The 19304-nt window shown below is 40.4% G+C and overlaps 1 protein-coding gene across 1 annotated transcript in view; it reads right to left on the minus strand.

Moving 5' to 3' along the window:
- The window catches only part of samhd1 (SAM domain and HD domain 1), a 46981-nt gene that overhangs the window by 8795 nt on the left and 18882 nt on the right, over positions 1 to 19304 (minus strand). Inside the window, exons 7-12 of the mRNA XM_077225093.1 lie at positions 17856 to 18011; positions 15892 to 15992; positions 15692 to 15800; positions 10101 to 10192; positions 9894 to 10009; positions 9616 to 9755 (exon numbers count right to left, since the gene is read on the minus strand). Of these exons, the coding sequence (XP_077081208.1) occupies positions 9616 to 9755; positions 9894 to 10009; positions 10101 to 10192; positions 15692 to 15800; positions 15892 to 15992; positions 17856 to 18011 (714 nt within the window). The remainder of the gene's footprint in view (positions 1 to 9615; positions 9756 to 9893; positions 10010 to 10100; positions 10193 to 15691; positions 15801 to 15891; positions 15993 to 17855; positions 18012 to 19304) is intronic.

Genomic DNA, 19304 nt, shown 5'->3' on the forward strand with positions numbered 1-19304 from the left:
AAAATATATCTCTATATTTTAAACGTTTTGTTGATAATAATTAGATGATATTTTACTGATTGTGTTTTTGTGCTGGTGCAATGGCTGGTTTAGGCCTGTTGTTGACAGCAGACTCACGAAGATATTCATATTTTTCATATTCTATGCAGTGGTCAGTTCACAGCAGTGACAGAAATGATTAATTAACGTGCAATATTTGCCACCTTAAATTGATTTCCAGGGGCATTTTCACCTATACATGGACATTTTTTCTAAACTTATTTAGAGTTCTGCATCACCTTTTATGTCAAATACTAACGTTCAAATTATTCAAATTATAATTATATTTATAATTATACTTATTTATACAATAATACTTAATTACACAATAATTATACAGTACCACCGTTACCAGTCAAATTAAATCATTCAATCAAAATCCATCTTTGCAGTTCAGAGGTGACACAGAAGCAGCATCAGAAGAGGCATTAATATTTACACTCCATTTACAATTGCATAAATAAAGCTATGAGATAGTTTAAAAAAAAATCCATATTCAATATTTAAATATGAAATGATTTATAATTTTAACGTTTTAATTAAAGGGTACTTTAAATATGAAAGTAAAACCGCCAGTAGGCGGCAGCAAGTCACTGTCTTAATACCGTAAGCGAGTTGAGGGAGTCATTCATTCATTCAACCGATTTGTTCAAACGGCTGATTCATTCGGGAAAGAAACAAGTGATTGTTCATTGAATCGTTAAAATGACTCGTTTAAAACGTGGATTTCAGTCAAGAAATCATCGGTGTCTGTTGCATTAGACTCTGCTACGGTTTCATTTTGAAATTCTCGTCAGCGAAATAAAGGGAAAACAAATAATATTGTCAATATTGTGTCTAAAATGTAACTGACAATGTTAATTTATTTTTAATTTAACTATTGTATAACAAAATATCACACTTGTGCACGGGAAAACGGCACTCTTACTGATGTGATATTCTAATACAAGAACATAATATAAATATAAGACAAAAACTAATTTGGGGACATAGGCCTACCTATAACTGCACTGACACATCACGCAGTGAAAGCACGAGAGACAAATGCGATGTCAGCTCACAGTGCCTCGTACATCGTTAAAACAATGTCATAGTAGACAATACACATCGCACACCCCTACGCACAAAGAATGAACTTACTACTGAACTGACATTTGCCAACTTTCTTCTTCTCTCCTCTCTCGCGTGCAGGAGACAGACGTTATTCTGCTGGCCGCGAATGTGATGCGAATTGTCACGTGAACAAGCAAATCCACAAAGATAGAATAATAAAAAATAATACTACACTAATTAGATAGTTTTAATTTGGAAAACATTTAGATATGTCTAAGTCGAAGTGTCATCTAAAATTTAAGACCTTTCATAAGTAAAAATAAGACTTTATAAGACTTTTTATGGCCTTAAATTTTAAAAATCGAATTTAAGACTTTTTAAGACTTTTTAAGGATCCGCGGGAACCCTGTATTAACCTGTTAATATGAACGATTTTAAAGTTTGAACATGCAATACATATACAGACTTAACTACTGTGACTTAAAAAAACTTAAAATTAAATAAAACCACTTTTCCTAAAGTAGAATAGTCTTCTTTCAATGAATGATATATGGTTTCTTTATAACTACTTGCATACATCATTCTTTATTATATCAAGCAGCAAACATATTTATTTGTATGAATGAAATATAATGAATCCTTATTAAAGCTATTAACGAGCAGTGAATGCTTTTCTCTTTTTCTTTTGTTGCTTGATCAATATTAAGGACACAGACTGCATTAGGTTTATTACTCACTGTCACTTTAAGACATCGGATCATGTCCAATGACATGCGGATCCAATTGCACTGATGCACATCCGATACACTCACAACTGTTTAAGACTTAACCGACACAGTTTACGTGAATACTCTCCAAAACGGACATTTAGACATAATGTTGTGTATTTGTCCATTCAGACACGAAAGAGAGCTAAATGCAGTCCTCGCGCAGTGTGTGTGTGAGTGTGTGTGAGTGTGTGTGAGTGTGTGTGTGTGTGTGTGTGTGTGTGTGTGTGAGTGTGTGTGAGTGTGTGTGTGTGTGTGTGTGTGTGTGTGTGAGTGTGTGTGTGTGTGTGTGTGTGTGTGAGTGTGTGTGTGAGTGTGTGTGTGTGTGTGTGTGTGTGTGTGTGTGTGTGTGTGTGTGTGTGTGTGTGTGTGTGTGTGTGTGTGTGTGTGGCTCCACGCTTCGAGTCGAGTGTGAGCGCACAGAAAACTATGCGTCGTCGTCACTCTCATTCAGATCTATATGACTGCTCTACTCATTCTCCCAAACGTTTACATTTTTTAATATTTCATGAGACATGCAGTGCATGTGAACCCGTGTGCCGCTGGTAGATCAGCAGCACGTCCCTAATACTACAGGACAAATATGCGCATCTACAAACGCAGGACATCAGTTCTGACTGGATCGCTTCCCAAATCGTCACTATCTAACATTTTTGTCTAGTTTTTATTCGTTGACGAAAATGTCAATAGATTTTCGTCATAGTTTTTGTCATTCAAAACTAGTTTTTATTTAGTTATCTTCTCGTTATCGATTATGGTAGGTTGTAGTTACTCGCACATTGTGCTCGTAAATCATTTTTCCGGTTCGCACGGATCGATTTTTAGGGGCATATGCGAGCAAAATGGTCGCACTGTAGAGCCCTGCAGTACCAGTCAACTTTTGACTGGTACTGTACTATAATACACATAAATAATATTGCTCCTGTACACATAAATAATATCGGCCGATATATCGGTATCAGACTTTTTTTAATCGGTATCGGCCCCCAAAAATCCATATTGCTCGGGCTCTATTTATTATACAGTAAATCTTTGAAATGGCACCCCTTATATATTTATGCTGGTCTAAAATACACTCCAAGTACACATACACTCCCACTAGGAGAGGCAGAGGGGAACTCCAGAAAATGTTTACGGGCAAAGCTCCGAACTTGAACATACCGAAATAAAAGTGAATTGGACAAAGAAAAATAATTTTTAAATTGGTCAAATGAAGCAAAAATATTATCTAGCTGATCAATTGCAACTAGACCCTGTGACTTCCAAATATTGGAAGCCCCATCAAAAAGAGAGGGTGGAAAGGAAGCGTTACTGGCAATGGGTGCAGCTGAAGAAAGACCCTTACGCTCTAGAGCTCTGCGGATCTGAGGCCAAATCCTCTGAGTGTTCAACAATTGGAGTTTCTAAAGTTGCCTGCCCAGTAATACGTTTGAAAGCTAGGCAAAGCCAAACCTCCCACCTCTTTTGGTTTATTTAACAAGATGTTTTAGACTCATTCGCCTTGACTTGTTATTCCAAATAAATGACGAGATGGTCTTTTCCAGACAGGAGAAAAATGACTTGGGAATAAATATGGGAAGAATGTTCATATTAACTGCATTTACCCTTCCTAACAGTGATAGAGGAAGGGGTTTCCATGATAAAAACATAGATTTTGTGAGATCAAATAAAGTACTAAAATTGTTTTTAAATAAGGCAGCATGTTTACGTGTCACTTGGACACCCAAGTACCTAAATTGGTTATTAACAACTCTGAATTGGAAATTTGAATATGAGAGACTTAATGCAGCAGAATTCACTAGGAATAAGTTCCAGCATGCTTATAGGTGTTCAAGCATGTAGTAGGTGTTGTTTCACAAAAGCTGGAGTATCAAACATATGTTCAGCGCCGTTCTCTGTGATTCTGAAGCTGGTTAGACCCTTTAGGCCGTACTTAACATCTGGCATGGACCTCAGTAGACGTTTCACCTCATAGTATGCGGCCTGCTTCTTGGCAATCTCAGGCGGAAAGTCCGGGAAGACAAACACAGTTTTGTCTCTGAACTTAAGCTGCCCACCCCGGCTCGCTTTTCGCCAAATATCCTCCTTGACATCGTAGTGATGGAAGCAAATTTCGAAGGCTCACGGACAGCTGCCCTCCGCAGGTTTCGGTGCAAGTGTACGATGTGCACGAGCAAGGACTGGAGGTTCAGGGAGATCAAATATCTCCACCAGAGCATCTGCCACGAACTTCGTAGGTTGTGGGCCTTCCAAACCTTCCGGAATTCCCACCAAGCGAAGATTGGATCAACGGGAACGACACTCTAATTCGATGCACTTAGCTTGCAGTGAGGCGACCTCTTTCTGGAGAGAAACGACCGTTGGCTCAGGTCCATTCTGAGGTAGCGGTCTCCAGGCTTAAGCGCTCACTCTGGGTTTTGAGGTCTTCTTTCAAAAATGAAAATGTGTTATGCATTTCTTCTCGTACCAGGGAAACCTGAACTCGTATGTCTGACAATTTCGTTGCTTTTTTGAGTTTTCATATTTAAAAACGTCTTTAGATAAAGAGGCTACACTCGTGGTACTCTCACAAAACAGATATATCTTATGCTTATTACTTTTTAGTGTTAAATAAATGTCAGATGAAATCCTGCAGGTGTCAGGGCTTTCTCCGTCCATGCAATAAATGCACATCCTTAAATGAGCGCGGATTTCGAGCGCATTTACTTGAACTTCTGAGGTAATATCTTTGGTTTGACCCATTTGAGAGGCGGCCAAAATCAGAATTTAAAATGGACTGAATAAAGCTCTCTACGAACTTGACGCGCAATGCCGCGCTGACTGACATGTATAACTATTATAGTATTTCAAAGGGCAAAAACACGAACTTGAACTATTGTCTTTACATCATTAAGTCAGCTGTCACTATTACAGCCCTTGTAAGGGTACCAAATTCTTTGATGGTACTGCCAGTAACAAAGCATTAGCTCTTTAGCCCGAGCAAACTCAAACACGTTGAGCTAGGCGGGTGTGGTCTCAGCACCAGGCTCCTCAGCTCCGCCCATGTCCCGCCTATTTGCCCATTTTTCTGTTATCCGGAAGTGACGCGCTGCCAAGATGGCGACGGCCGGCTCCGCTCACTTTAGGCTTCAAAAACGCTCTTCAGAAACACTACGGTGATGTCACGGACACTACGTCCATATTTTTACAGTCTACTATCAAAAGACATGAATGGTCGTATTTACATATAAAGCAACATCATAAATCAAATATTCATGTTTTCAAAAAGGCAATCAATAGCATAGCCATCAGCTAGTTTGTTTCAAACTTTTAAACAAACAGTTTTTTTCAGCATCGACAGTGAATTAACTCGAACACGTCAAGCTACAACTTTTTAGCTGCTTCATACAAAAGGAAAACTTGCATGGTTGTCATTTTCCATGACTGATCTACAAGAGAAATCTGAGAAATCAGATTTAAAGGTTCTTGGATACACAGATTACCCTATGGCGAAACATTATAAAGAAATACATCATAGTGATCCATAGGGGTGTAACGATTCGCTCGTTTTCTCGATGCATCGATTACAAATCCTGACGATGCATATGCATCGATCTTGAAACATGTATTTTGAATCGTGAATCGTTTATTTCGGTCAATAATCGATTTAAAATGCTAAGAATCGAATAATTTGCGATTCTATAGCGATTCAGTGCTTTAAAATATATATACATTAAATGACTACATGCGCGAATTAATGAGGTGTTGTGCGGCGTCATTTGGCGTCCTCACAGCTCTCCTTCACAGATACTCTCGGCACTGTTTACCATCTTACACTGGATTTCGCTCGCGCTCGGTCCCATATAGCTCTCATCTACAGATTTTTGAGTAGTCCATGTTTGAGCTCTCCTCAGGACAGCCACTGATGTTCACATGAGCAGATGACAGCTCTCTATCGAGAAAGCAAGTCTTGAGTCAAATCGCTCAAGCCATTGATAAAGCTGCCATGTCATTGCGCGGGCACTGCTATGAAACAACGCGTTCGTTGCGTGGAAACGTCGCCGCTATTTTCTTTAAGATACTGAAGTTTTACGGAAATGGGTCATACCCGTCCTGAGCAGCTGAAGTAAAACCCCACTTATTCAAGGTGCGCATTTATTACATGGAAAGAGCAGACGCAAATAGACCTAAAATACACACACTTCCTATGAATCATGAATGAAATTTAACTTTATGCCATTAAACTGAATGTACGAAGGAAACTGCTGAAATAACTACAATATTAATTACACTGAAATAAAAGCGCGTGGTTTATCCATCAATCAGATGCGCATTAAAGTTGCATTCGTAATCGTTACTATAGCACAAGTAGACACCCGGCGCATTTTCTTTCAGAATCATAAGGAAAATGTTCAGTATAAAGAGAACAAAGAGTATTCCACGAGGAATACTTACTATTCCATGAGGAAAGTTAGTTAAGGTTTAGTGGGAAAGTTCATGGTATTTTCAGTCTCACAATGGAAGGATGTTTAATGTACCAGGAACCCTTTAAGGTTGTGTATCCATTAACACTATACTACAAAATAGTTAGGCTTTAAAAGTATTGTTAGTTCATCATGCCTTTTAAATCTTGGCTTACATTTCTACAAATGCTAATTTATAGGCTTTGGAAATATTTTTTATAATAATAAATTAATTAAAAACTAGCATGAACTAACATTAACAATAAAAAAATGTCGTTTTTTTGTCCGCACTCTCTGACCCCCGAAGACCACTGTGTAATTCACACTCTGACTTAGACCCATTGGGGGAAGCATTTAAATAATCCTATGAATGCATAGAAAAAATGAAGAATCAAATTAATCGAATCTTAATGTGAATCGCATTGAATCGAATCTTTCTGAATTTGCAAAAATCGTTCTTGAATCGAATCGAAAACCTATGAATCGTGAATCGAATCGATTCGCTGCTACCCAAAGATTCACAGCCCTAGTGATCCATCATCTTTGAGAATTCAGGGCATTGAAATTATTAAAAAATCAATACGTGGAGGTGACATTCTAAAACGGTTATTGCAACGTGAAACCTTTTGGATATGGAGTTTTAAAGCAATGGACTATCCATTTATTAGTGCTGGGAAGCGTGTGAGAGGCGTGTCTTAGCAATTATTGCCTGCACCTGTGTGTTTGCTTCTACTTGTGTTTCTTTGTCATTATAAGATCAGTTTTCTATCTGCTTCACTAGCCCTGAAGAAGGCTCCATGCCGCTACGCGTGGGCGATTTAAAGTTGTCCTTTTAGGACATGTCATCTGTGTAATAAAGACATTTTAATTAAGGAGTGCCTCAGTCATCAGAGAATTGTTTCTCTACACTGTCTCTTAGATGTTTTACCTTGGACCGAAGAGCACCCAAATCAAACTCAAAAGGAATTGAGCACGCCATTCATCTTGAATCTAAACACACAGATTATTATTATCATTTATTTTTTACTTCCTTTACAAAACACTGTTTGTTGCAAGTGAGCAAGTGAGGAACAAGAGAAAACTGAACGCCGAAAGTTTGTGTTAAAGATGGTGTATAATGAGAATCTGCTCAAAAATCTTCTCACTCGCGCGTCTGACATCTTCAGTGATTATGACGGGATGAAACCATTTAACCTGCCTGGTCTTTCTATATTTTGACCATAAAGACGCATTATATAAACAGCGCTCACTATCGGCCTGTTGAATGTACAATCTATAGAAAGAATATGAGATGCAGAATTTTTTTTTTAATGTAAATCGACATTAATAAAATTGCAATTACAGGGAAACAAAGGGGGTGGGGGGGGGGGGGGGGGGGGTTTCTACAATTATGTTTTTTTGTCAGAATCATGCAGCCTGTGACATTAACCCTTCATTAAAAATCTGAAATTAAAAAGTTTATTTTTAGGCTTTATTTTCTGTGCAGATTCACTCACCTACAAAATCACCCGGATCATTCTTGAAATGATTAATTCCTTCCAAATAGAGCAATGCTGTTTTCATATCGCAGCATAAATCACAGAAAAACAAAATACCACAATGCAAGTTTTTTCCAATATCGCGCGACCGTACTTTCAGCCAATGAACCGCAGAACAGAAACACTTGTTCATGACACTCCTTACACAGAACAAACAAAAGAGTTGGTCATGTACACATCCAAATCACCACCTGGACTGAACCATACCTACATCCATAGTCAACCAATCGAACAGGTCAGCAGCTTTAAATACCTAGGACTCATTATGGATAATAAAATCATCTTCAAGGAAGATGTCACTGCCATCCAGAAACGTGCACAACAAAGACTACATGTAATACGCGAACTGAAAGCCCTCTCTGTTACCCCTCATCTCCTGCTCCTACTTCACCGAAGCATCATTTAATCCACCTTGCTGTACTGCTCAACCTGTTTCTACACAATGTTAACCGTCACTTGCAAAAACAAACTCACTAAAATCGCACATAATGCCTCTAAGATTATGAACCTCCCCACACCCAGTCTGTCAAACATGAATGACACAGCCATCACACGTCTAGCACGCGCAATAGCGGCTGACTCAGACCATCCCCTGAATGAATTCTTCACACTACTCCCATCCGGTCGCAGATACAGAGCACTAACCTGGACTCAAGCCTATTTAAAAAAAAAAGTGTTGTCCCCACCGCCATCACAATGCTGAACAAACTGTAATACTACTTCCCCCCCATCTCAGTTGCCCTGTAATTTTTACACCTGACGTGTTTATGTGGGTGTCTTATGGCGCTTTTCCATTACCAGTACCAGCTCGACTCGACTCGACTCGCCTTGGCTCGCCTCGACTCGGCTCGCTTTTCGTTCCGTTTTCCATTGCAGAAAGTATCGCCACAAATAGTACCCGGTCGTCATAGCGACGCCTTTCGTTCCTCGTTGCCCCATCAAGCTCTCGCTGGATCCTCTCTAGTTCGGCAACCAAACAAAGGAATGTCTGCACCTCCTCGTTTGACCACGGCGTATTCTTCCGAGTTGCCATAATAATAGTAGTAAGTTTAGTAACTATCTCTGGCTAAACTATTTAAAAAAGGCGGGGTTATTCTGGATACTCCATCTGGCGCGTGCAATGATGACGCATTGAATAGTGACGATTCTCTCTGACCAATCAGCAGTCGGCATTGTTTTCACGTCACATTTTAGTATCGCCTTAGCTCGCCTCAGCTCGCTTAGAACCTCGCCGGAGGTGGTACGAAAAAAAGTACCCGAAAGCAGGTACAGGTACAACTTTTACACAGTGGAAAACCAAACAAAGGCGAGTCGAGTCGAGCCGAGCCAAGGCGAGCTGGTACTGTGTAGTGGAAAAGCGCCATTAATGAGTTATGTGTTTGTATATGTATTTGGATGTGTGTCACATGTCCCATGTGTTCCTCATATGTGATATTTTTGTGCTATGGAAGAAGGATGTGTGAAAATGATTATCTCTATGGGACAATAAAGACTATCTATCTATCTATCTATCTATACTGGTCGACTCATGGGTCGGTCAGTGTCAAAATCAAATCATACAAGTAATTTAAAGGTTAACCCCCCAAAACGGCCCATTTGAGTTACTTTGTTGGCTTCTTAATACCAAGTGAACCTTGAAATGGAAGTTTACAGGGTTTGATGACCGTATGACAGTATACTATACTGAATATGATGTGTGTGTGAGGCTCTGGGGGAATTTTAGTCCCAGTCCATCCCCATCCACATCTATGCTACATAACTGAGCTGTGAACTCACCGGTGACACGTCCACATGCGTCTCCGATGTGGTCTGACCCACACACTTGTACAGCCGTCTACAGACGATGTTGTGCAGGATGGCTCGGGCCTCACACAGCTCCGGCGCAGACGAGTACAGAATCTGTTCAAAGATATTATCTAGAAACAAACACATTCTTTCATAAATTACCAAACAACTGTAATTTCATCACTCATCCAGCATTATGTTTTCGTGAGCGTGACCGAACGGACTCCTGGTTAGCATGAGCAGTGTGCGGGACACGGGCACTCATCTACCTGTGAGTTTGCTGTAGGCCTCCATGTCTTCTATAGCCGAAGAGATTGTGAATATCCTGCCAGAAGAGCCCTGGATTTGGATGTGAGGATCGGCCTTTACAAAGGCCTCTGTTATCCTGACACAAAAACAGCCAATGACAGAACATTGAAAGCCACCTGGAAGCCAGGAAAATGAAAAATGTGTTGTTAAACGATGCTAATACACACATGGTCTCGATGATGTTGCCCACTTTGTGCTGATACGCCCGGCGATGGAGGCAGTTACGAGTGTGAAACATGTCGTAGAGATTGCCAACTTCCTGCGAAGAGTAAAAAGAGAATTCAAAACACTACATCAGAAAGTTTTTTTGCTTAGCTGAAATTCTGCCTGATACGGGAACACCTCATCATGATGATGATGCATCTCAAACCACAGTCAAGTATTCACTACACAACGTGAAAGCAAAAACTGACCGAATCGGCATCTCTGTGATTTGGTGGGGTCGTTTCTAATTTTATCCATCTTTCGTGAAGAATGGAGGCTGCGTTGGAGTGTTCTGACAGTATTTTGGGTGCTGGGTCATGTCGCTATATACGACATACAATTTGCAAAAAGATAAGGCTGGAAACCATCAGAAGAGCGAAAACAAAAGGAATGATTAGATGTAAAAAAAATATTAACAGGCCAATATAAGCCTTCATATTAAATTATTTATTATTGTGTTTCGGTAGTGACAAATTTGGGGAGAAGAATTTTTTTTCTAAAACTTTCTAAAAATACAATATGATAATTAACTGCACAATTACTAAAAATGTGTACCTTGGATATTATACAATTTGCATACATACAAAATTTGTGTAAATACTTTTTTCAAGACGTTTCTTACTCTGACTTTGAACAAATTCTGTAGAATGGCCCATATAATACATTTGATTATTACTATTTTATATATATATACACACACACACACACACACACGGACATACACACTGTGTCTACTATATACTACACACTATATATATATATACAGGGGTGATAGTAGAAAAAAATCCTGAGCCTGAAATGTTTACCCTGGGACAGATGCGTAAGGGCGAGTTTATCATCCGCTAATTTCTGACACAAAGTGATGAGCGATTGTCCTTCTCGTCTTCTTATATTGTTGTCATATATTTTTGTCATTATTTTTTGAGAATGCAAGACACACACAAACACATGCCTGTCTTCATAATTCTTGACTTCTAAAGTTTTTTGAATTCGACCCAAATCCTAAATTTCACTTGCACTGCAATGTATTTTTTCATGATTAATATTGCATTGCAAAATAATGTGTGCTGGTCAACTAGTCTAAAATTAAGAAACCCCTAGAAAACAGTAAAAAAACATTTGTACATTTAAGATAGTTCTACTTAATTTGTTATTCCAATATCCAAATATGATAGCCTACTTCATAAAAAGAAAAGAAAAAAAGGCTTTTATTTGTGGCGTGCTGTCTTTGCATTTGAACATTGCACATTTTAAACAGGACACGCATCAGCTGAATAAACGTTAGCCAATACAAACATACTTATAGAAAATAGTTGACAATGAATAGACAGGAGTCCTGTCACAGGACCAATAATAGCAAAACGAATCACTTATTCTAAAAAGAATATCAAGTAGCCTATATGTTAGAAGAATCCGACATAGGGCTGTGTTAATAGTAAAACGTCCGTCATTTAACGAATTTTAAAAACACGGGATGGATAATAAAAAATGCTTTCTGTCATTTTGACAGGAAAAAACCCACAACAAAGAACTAAACAGTTCGTCAATCTTCATTTTACAATTATCATCTCTCTCTGTGCGCGCGGTCTGTGTTTGTGTGAGAGAGAGAGAGAGAGAGAGAGAGAGAGACAGAGAGAGAGAGAGAGAGAGACAGAGAGAGAGAGAGATAGAGAGAGAGAGATAGAGAGAGAGAGAGAGAGAGAGACAGAGAGAGAGAGGGAGAGAGAGAGAGAGAGAGAGAGAGAGAGAGAGAGAGAGCTTGTGCAGCACTGATACAACAGTTTCTTATCCACAAGTAACGAGCTAGTTTTCATACAAAATTATTATGTAACATAATTAGGTACTTTAGTTATTATAACACAATAACGTAACATGCAGGCTACGTTTCTCAACACGGAGAATGAATAAATAAACGCCTGTTTGCAGACTCGCGCTTATCAGTAAATTAATCACAGCACTTTCATAATCAGTAAGCCATAGCGATTTTAATTTTATTTAGATTTATTGTTCATCAATACTTAAGCTTTCTGTATGATGTCTTCATCTTATCTGAGTGACATGAATGACGGAGTATTTTAAGATAACCCATGCGATTGCGATCACTCCGTGTGATAATAGAATCCAGATTAAGTTAACTCAATACAATACTTCAACTTTCCACACCCACCCCAGCCCGTTTACCTTCAGGAGTCAGAAGTACTGTGACTACTGTAACGTTAGCCTACTGTCCTCGCTCATGAACTCAGTCAGAGGCGGCCGCGGGAGTGGAAGAGGATCGAGCGGACTTCTTTAGGCTATTGTTGTCGATTTTCAGTCTCTTTTTAATGATAGGCCTTAGGCATCTGTCAATCATACCCGCTTGCTATTTGGGGAATGAACCCAGCGCTATGATTGGTTGAACTCCGCTTCTTTTGCTGTTGCTTTTTTTTTTTTTTGCAGACACGTCTGTACACCGGAAATCCGGCGTGGAGCCGGAGCGCTATCAGGCCTGTATATATATATACACACACACACACTCACCTAAAGGATTATTAGGAACACCTGTTCAATTTCTCATTAATGCAATTATCTAATCAACCAATCACATGGCAGCTGCTTCAATGCATTTAGGGGTGTGGTCCTGGTCAAGACAATCTCCTGAACTCCAAACTGAATGTCAGAATGGGAAAGAAAGGTGATTTAAGCAATTTTGAGCGTGGCATGGTTGTTGGTGCCAGACGGGCCGGTCTGAGTATTTCACAATCTGCTCAGTTACTGGGATTTTCGCACACAACCATTTCTAGGGTTTACAAAGAATGGTGTGAAAAGGGAAACACATCCAGTATGCGGCAGTCCTGTGGGCGAAAATGCCTTGTTGATGCTAGAGGTCAGAGGAGAATGGGCCGACTGATTCAAGCTGATAGAAGAGAAACTTTGACTGAAATAACCACTCGTTACAACCGAGGTATGCAGCAAAGCATTTGTGAAGCCACAACATGCACAACCTTGAGGCGGATGGGCTACAACAGCAGAAGACCCCACCGGGTACCACTCATCTCCACTACAAATAGGAAAAAGAGGCTACAATTTGCACAAGCTCACCAAAATTGGACAGTTGAAGACTGGAAAAATGTTGCCTGGTCTGATGAGTCTCGATTTCTGTTGAGACATTCAGATGGTAGAGTCAGAATTTGGCGTAAACAGAATGAGAACATGGATCCATCATGCCTTGTTACCACTGTGCAGGCTGGTGGTGGTGGTGTAATGGTGTGGGGGATGTTTTCTTGGCACACTTTAGGCCCCTTAGTGCCAATTGGGCATCGTTTAAATGCCACGACCTACCTGAGCATTGTTTCTGACCATGTCCATCCCTTTATGGCCACCATTTACCCATCCTCTGATGGCTACTTCCAGCAGGATAATGCACCATGTCACAAAGCTCGAATCATTTCAAATTGGTTTCTTGAACATGACAATGAGTTCACATTACTAAAATGACCCCCACAGTCACCAGATCTCAACCCAATAGAGCATCTTTGGGATGTGGTGGAACGGGAGCATCCCACAAATCTCCATCAACTGCAAGATGCTATCCTATCAATATGGGCCAACATTTCTAAAGAATGCTTTCAGCACCTTGTTGAATCAATGCCACGTAGAATTAAGGCAGTTCTGAGGGCAAAAGGGGGTCAAACACAGTATTAGTATGGTGTTCCTAATAATCCTTTAGGTGAGTGTATATATACTGTATATTAGTGGTGGGCCGTCATCGGCGTTAACGTGAGACTCTTTTCGGGCGATAAAAAAAAATATCGCCGTTAATCTATTTTCGCGCAATTCCATGTGTAGCCTAGTATATTTGACATAATTGACGCCACGCCTACTGTCACAGATCGCGCAGCAGGGCATTTTCCTGTCAGGGACACAAGGTGTATACTTTTACACGTTACGTTGGGCGACGTTCCTCTCGTTACTTTATTTTAATGCAATTACATGTTGTTAAATGAGTTTATTCCAAGCGCGCTGTATCTTTGTATGGGCTCAATTTACAAATGAATCACTCTTTTGAGTCGATTCTGTTCAAAGACTTCATCAAACAAGTTGGCAGATCTGTCTAAATCGGTTCGCGAATCAGTCTGAATGATCTGTTCAGTTCCTCACGCACTGAATAGTCTGAAGCGCGTTCAATCACACTCGACACGGATTCGTAACAGGAAGATTTAAGAACATCAAGAGCGTTGGATGAAGTGGCTGTGGATCTAGTTTAGTCTAGTGAAAGCAAATCTGCAAATGCATCATATTTTTGCCAGCGATGAAGATCTTTAGTTGAACATCTTGGTAAGCTGTCTGTGAATGAATGATTCCACAGGACGATACATTCCATTTCATTTCATTCAGGTAATACATTTTACAACCAAACAAATTATTACGCCACGATAGCACTACTAAAAAGTATGACATTATCCGTGTTTTGGACATATACATTAATTTATAGGCTACAAAAAATGCTTCAGAGCGTCGGCGCACTGGCAAAGGTTAACAGGTTAAATAAGCTACCATTGTGTACCGTTTATGAAATGAACACCCGCCATACCGCAGTAATGTGTGTATTGCGCAGAGGCATAGTCAAAAGAATAGTTTACATTGATTACATTGATTGAAAACTAATTTGTTTAAAAAGGAGGAGGCTATTGCCGGGAAAAGGCAGGTTTTTGATCTAACGAGCATCTGGTTTGGCGATGCAAAAACGGGCTACGTCGTGCTTATTGTTTTTTTCTTCTTCCAATTAGCCTACTACGTTTAAAAAACAAAACGACGAAAACATGTTACTTGTTCAATTAATAAACAGTTTGTTTGATGACAAATCGCTATAGATGAAATTGGCCTCCCTGTCTGTCATTGTGAGTGTGCGTTTTATTTGTGTGGTTTTTTTTCGACCGATATTCGACTTTTGCTCCTCTATTGTCGAATGCCATTTTTGGATCCCTACGCGAGGCGAACTATTCTCAAAGACTTACTTTTAGTCATTATTTGGGTATCACACATATTCTGAATGCCTTCTGCAGAATTCAAATGAGCCATTTTAATCTAGATTAATTCCAAGATTACAGTGAGATTAATCTAGATTAAAAAAATTAATCTATGCCCACCTCTAATATATATATATATATATTTAGTCCTCACATTCTTTATTGTAGTTCCCTCTCACACACCTGACTGAATGGCTCATTAGAGGACCCACGCATGAACGTTATTTTCTCCAAAATACAAACATGTTGCTCACATATTATTGTAGCCCAGTTTGTGCTGAATCGAGTGTAATGAAACTTCAGCCATTCATATGTTTATAAGCAACTGTTAAAAGCACAAATGTCAGGGCAGGACAAAACTTCTCCAGGAGCCCAAAAACACCTTAGACCACAGAGGGTTAATGACAGTGGGAAAAAATAGAAGAATAAATATATCTTGGTAAAAAAAATTGGTTAATTGTATCCTAATGAGTAGAAGTTCAATTTAAAATACCATGCACTAAATCAATGAATGCACACTCGGTCAGTATGAGCCCAAACCGTACCTTGTCTCTTGTGCAAATGTGCTTCTTTCCTCTCACTTCACACACACGTGCAAATTTCAGGAAGCGCTGATAGTCGAAGTTATTCTGGATCCCCAGATGGTAGCAATCCCTGTCCACAACACCACACATTATCATTCAGCTGAATTCAGATTAGAAAACGATCATCTTCATCGTCATTAGCCCGCAGAGATCCCTCTTACCGGGCAAAGTAATCCCACTTATCCACATCAATGCCGTTTCGTTTGTTGGCTACTATCTCGTACAGGAATGATTTCTCCATCGGCCGGCCCTTATATGGCCACTGCAGGGTTACAAGACACATGCTGCACATTCAGATTAGGGGTGTACATCAATATTCGATCCGTAATTATTATTGGAAAAAAATATAAAATACTATTCGAATTTTGCAACATGTTGCTTTGCTGGCCGTAAATGCAGTGAAATCCTAAGCACACAAACTAAAACTCACAGTTATAACTAGATGCACTGGCTGGCGCTGTGGAGCGTGTGAACAAGATGATGTATTTGATGACAGAATGTCGTCGTCTGCCTTTAGGGCCAAAATTACTTAACAAAATGATTTTACTAAATTACCTTACAAAATGGAATTACTTAAATGGATCAACATGTCGTGTTTAAACAATTTCGGGTGAAACAGAGTTATCATAAATATCAACACCAAGAAATCCCATGAAACCCAAGCCCCAGTGGGATGAAAGACAGCTGTGCATCACTGCGTTCATATGGACTTAAAACTATATCACAATGTTTCTGGTATTTATTGCGATAACGATATCAATGACGATATAAATATCGTACCATTCACCACTGTTTTGGCTACAAGTGATGCTGTATGCATTCTGGAGAGCCTCAGAAACACAAATTGATCTAAAGTAAAATGTACCCATCATCAAATAGGCTCCTATAATATACCAATTACATAAAACAATACAAATCAAACACCAGCCCTTGTAGAAATGGAAACGAAGACAATACGTTTTTCAGGTGGGTCTATCAGTAATATTCAGGTAAGAATATGCTACAGAAATTCAAGTAATCAAATGTAAAATAACACTGGATAGTCTTCATTGTAAAAATGAAATGCGGATTAAAGGGTTAGTTCACCCAAAAATGAAAATGATGTCATTAATGACTCACCCTCATGTTGTTCCAAGCCCGTAAGACCTCCGTTCATCTCCAGAACACATTTTAAGATATTTTAGATTCAGTCCGAGAGCTTTTTGTCCCTCCATTGAAAATCTATGTGCGGTATACTGTCCTTGTCCAGAAAGGCAATAAAGACATCATCAAAGTAGTCCATGTGACCTCAGGGGGTTAGTTAGAATTTTTTGAAGCATCGAAAATAAATTTTGTTCCAAAAATAACAAAGACGACGACTTTATTCAGCATTGTATTCTCTTCCGGTTCTGTTGTCAATCCGCTTTCATGAGTCCGCTGACGTAAGACGAGCTGACGTGTTATCTGGTGCGCCCGAGCTTCGTTTACAGTCTGAGGGAGACGCACGCTGTAAACAAAACAATCTTTGCAAACATGTCTAAGGATTTCCACACAGGGGAAGACTTGCATTTTTAACCAGACATATTTGTTTGAACCCGAATACACAGATGCACCAGATAACACGTCAGCAGCGTCTTACGTCAGCAGCGTCACTGGCGTCGCGAACGTGGATTGACAACAGAACCGGAAGAGAATACAATGCTGAATAAAGTCGTCGTTTTTGTTATTTTTGGACCAAAATGAATTTTCGATGCTTCAAAACATTCTAACTAACCCACTGAGGTCACATGGACTACTTTGATGATGTCTTTATTGCCTTTCTGTACAAGGACAGTATACCGTTCATACATTTTCAATGGAGGGACAAAAAGCTCTCGGACTGAATCTAAAATATCTTAAACTGTGTTCTGAAGATGAACGGACGTCTTACGGGCTTGGAACGACATGAGGGTGAGTCATTAATGACATAATTTTCATTTTTGGGTGAACTAACCCTTTAATGCTTACAACCTAAAGAGCTGTGAGTTATCTTTGTTTCATTTCTTACATCACAAAGCCAGCTGTTTTAACAGGGGTGTGTAGATCTTTTCTGTGTCTACGGTGTATCATATGGTGCAGGTACACAACACTCAGCACACGGACATACCGAGCGGCCCAACACAGAGTTATCCAGCGGCCCGGCGATCTGCTCCTTGATGAAGATGAGGTCATCTGGAAGTCTCAACCCATGATGTATCATGACCGCCTCAAGACCGTTGACCTTCACCAGGTGGTCAAACATCTGGACCGAGGCCGTCTCGTGCTGCAGGCAGAACACATCCATCAACCTGCGTCTGTCAGATAAACCTGCGTCGTCTGTCAGATAAACCTGCGTCGTCTGTCATAAACCCGCGTCTGTCAGATAAACCTGCGTCGTCTGTCAGATAAACCCGCGTCTGTCAGATAAACCTGCGTCGTCTGTCAGATAAACCTGCGTCGTCTGTCAGATAAACCTGCGTCTGTCAGATAAACCTGCGTCGTCTGTCATAAACCTGCGTCTGTCAGATAAACCCGCGTCTGTCAGATAAACCTGCGTCGTCTGTCAGATAAACCTGCGGCGTCTGTCAGATAAACCCGCGTCGTCTGTCAGATAAACCCGCGTCTGTCAGATAAACCCGCGTCTGTCAGATAAACCTGCGTCGTCTGTCAGATAAACCTGCGTCGTCTGTCAGATAAACCTGCGTCGTCTGTCAGATAAACCTGCGTCGTCTGTCATAAACCTGCGTCTGTCAGATAAACCCGCGTTTGTCAGATAAACCTGCGTCGTCTGTCGGATAAACCCGCGTCGTCTGTCAGATAAACCCGCGTCGTCTGTCAGATAAACCCGCGTCGTCTGTCAGATAAACCCGCGTCGTCTGTCAGATAAACCCGCGTCGTCTGTCAGATAAACCCGCGTCGTCTGTCAGATAAACCTGCGTCGTCTGTCAGATAAACCTGCGTCGTCTGTCATAAACCTGCGTCTGTCAGATAAACCCGCGTCTGTCAGATAAACCTGCGGCGTCTGTCAGATAAACCCGCGTCTGTCAGATAAACCTGCGTCGTCTGTCAGATAAACCTGCGTCATCTGTCAGATAAACCTGCGTCTGTCAGATAAACCTGCGTCGTCTGTCAGATAAACCCGCGTCTGTCAGATAAACCTGCGTCGTCTGTCAGATAAACCTGCGTCGTCTGTCAGATAAACCTGCGTCGTCTGTCAGATAAACCTGCGTCGTCTGTCAGATAAACCCGCGTCTGTCAGATAAACCTGCGTCTGTCAGATAAACCTGCGTCGTCTGTCAGATAAACCCGCGTCTGTCAGATAAACCCGCGTCGTCTGTCAGATAAACCCGCGTCTGTCAGATAAACCCGCGTCTGTCAGATAAACCTGCGTCGTCTGTCATAAACCTGCGTCTGTCAGATAAACCCGCGTCTGTCAGATAAACCCGCGTCGTCTGTCAGATAAACCTGCGTCGTCTGTCAGATAAACCTGCGTCGTCTGTCAGATAAACCTGCGTCGTCTGTCAGATAAACCTGCGTCGTCTGTCAGATAAACCTGCGTCGTCTGTCAGATAAACCT

Source organism: Siphateles boraxobius, unplaced genomic scaffold (assembly GCF_051911475.1).
Source record: "Siphateles boraxobius isolate OS27281-9 unplaced genomic scaffold, OSU_SipBor_1 99, whole genome shotgun sequence".
Taxonomy (NCBI): domain Eukaryota; kingdom Metazoa; phylum Chordata; class Actinopteri; order Cypriniformes; family Leuciscidae; genus Siphateles; species Siphateles boraxobius.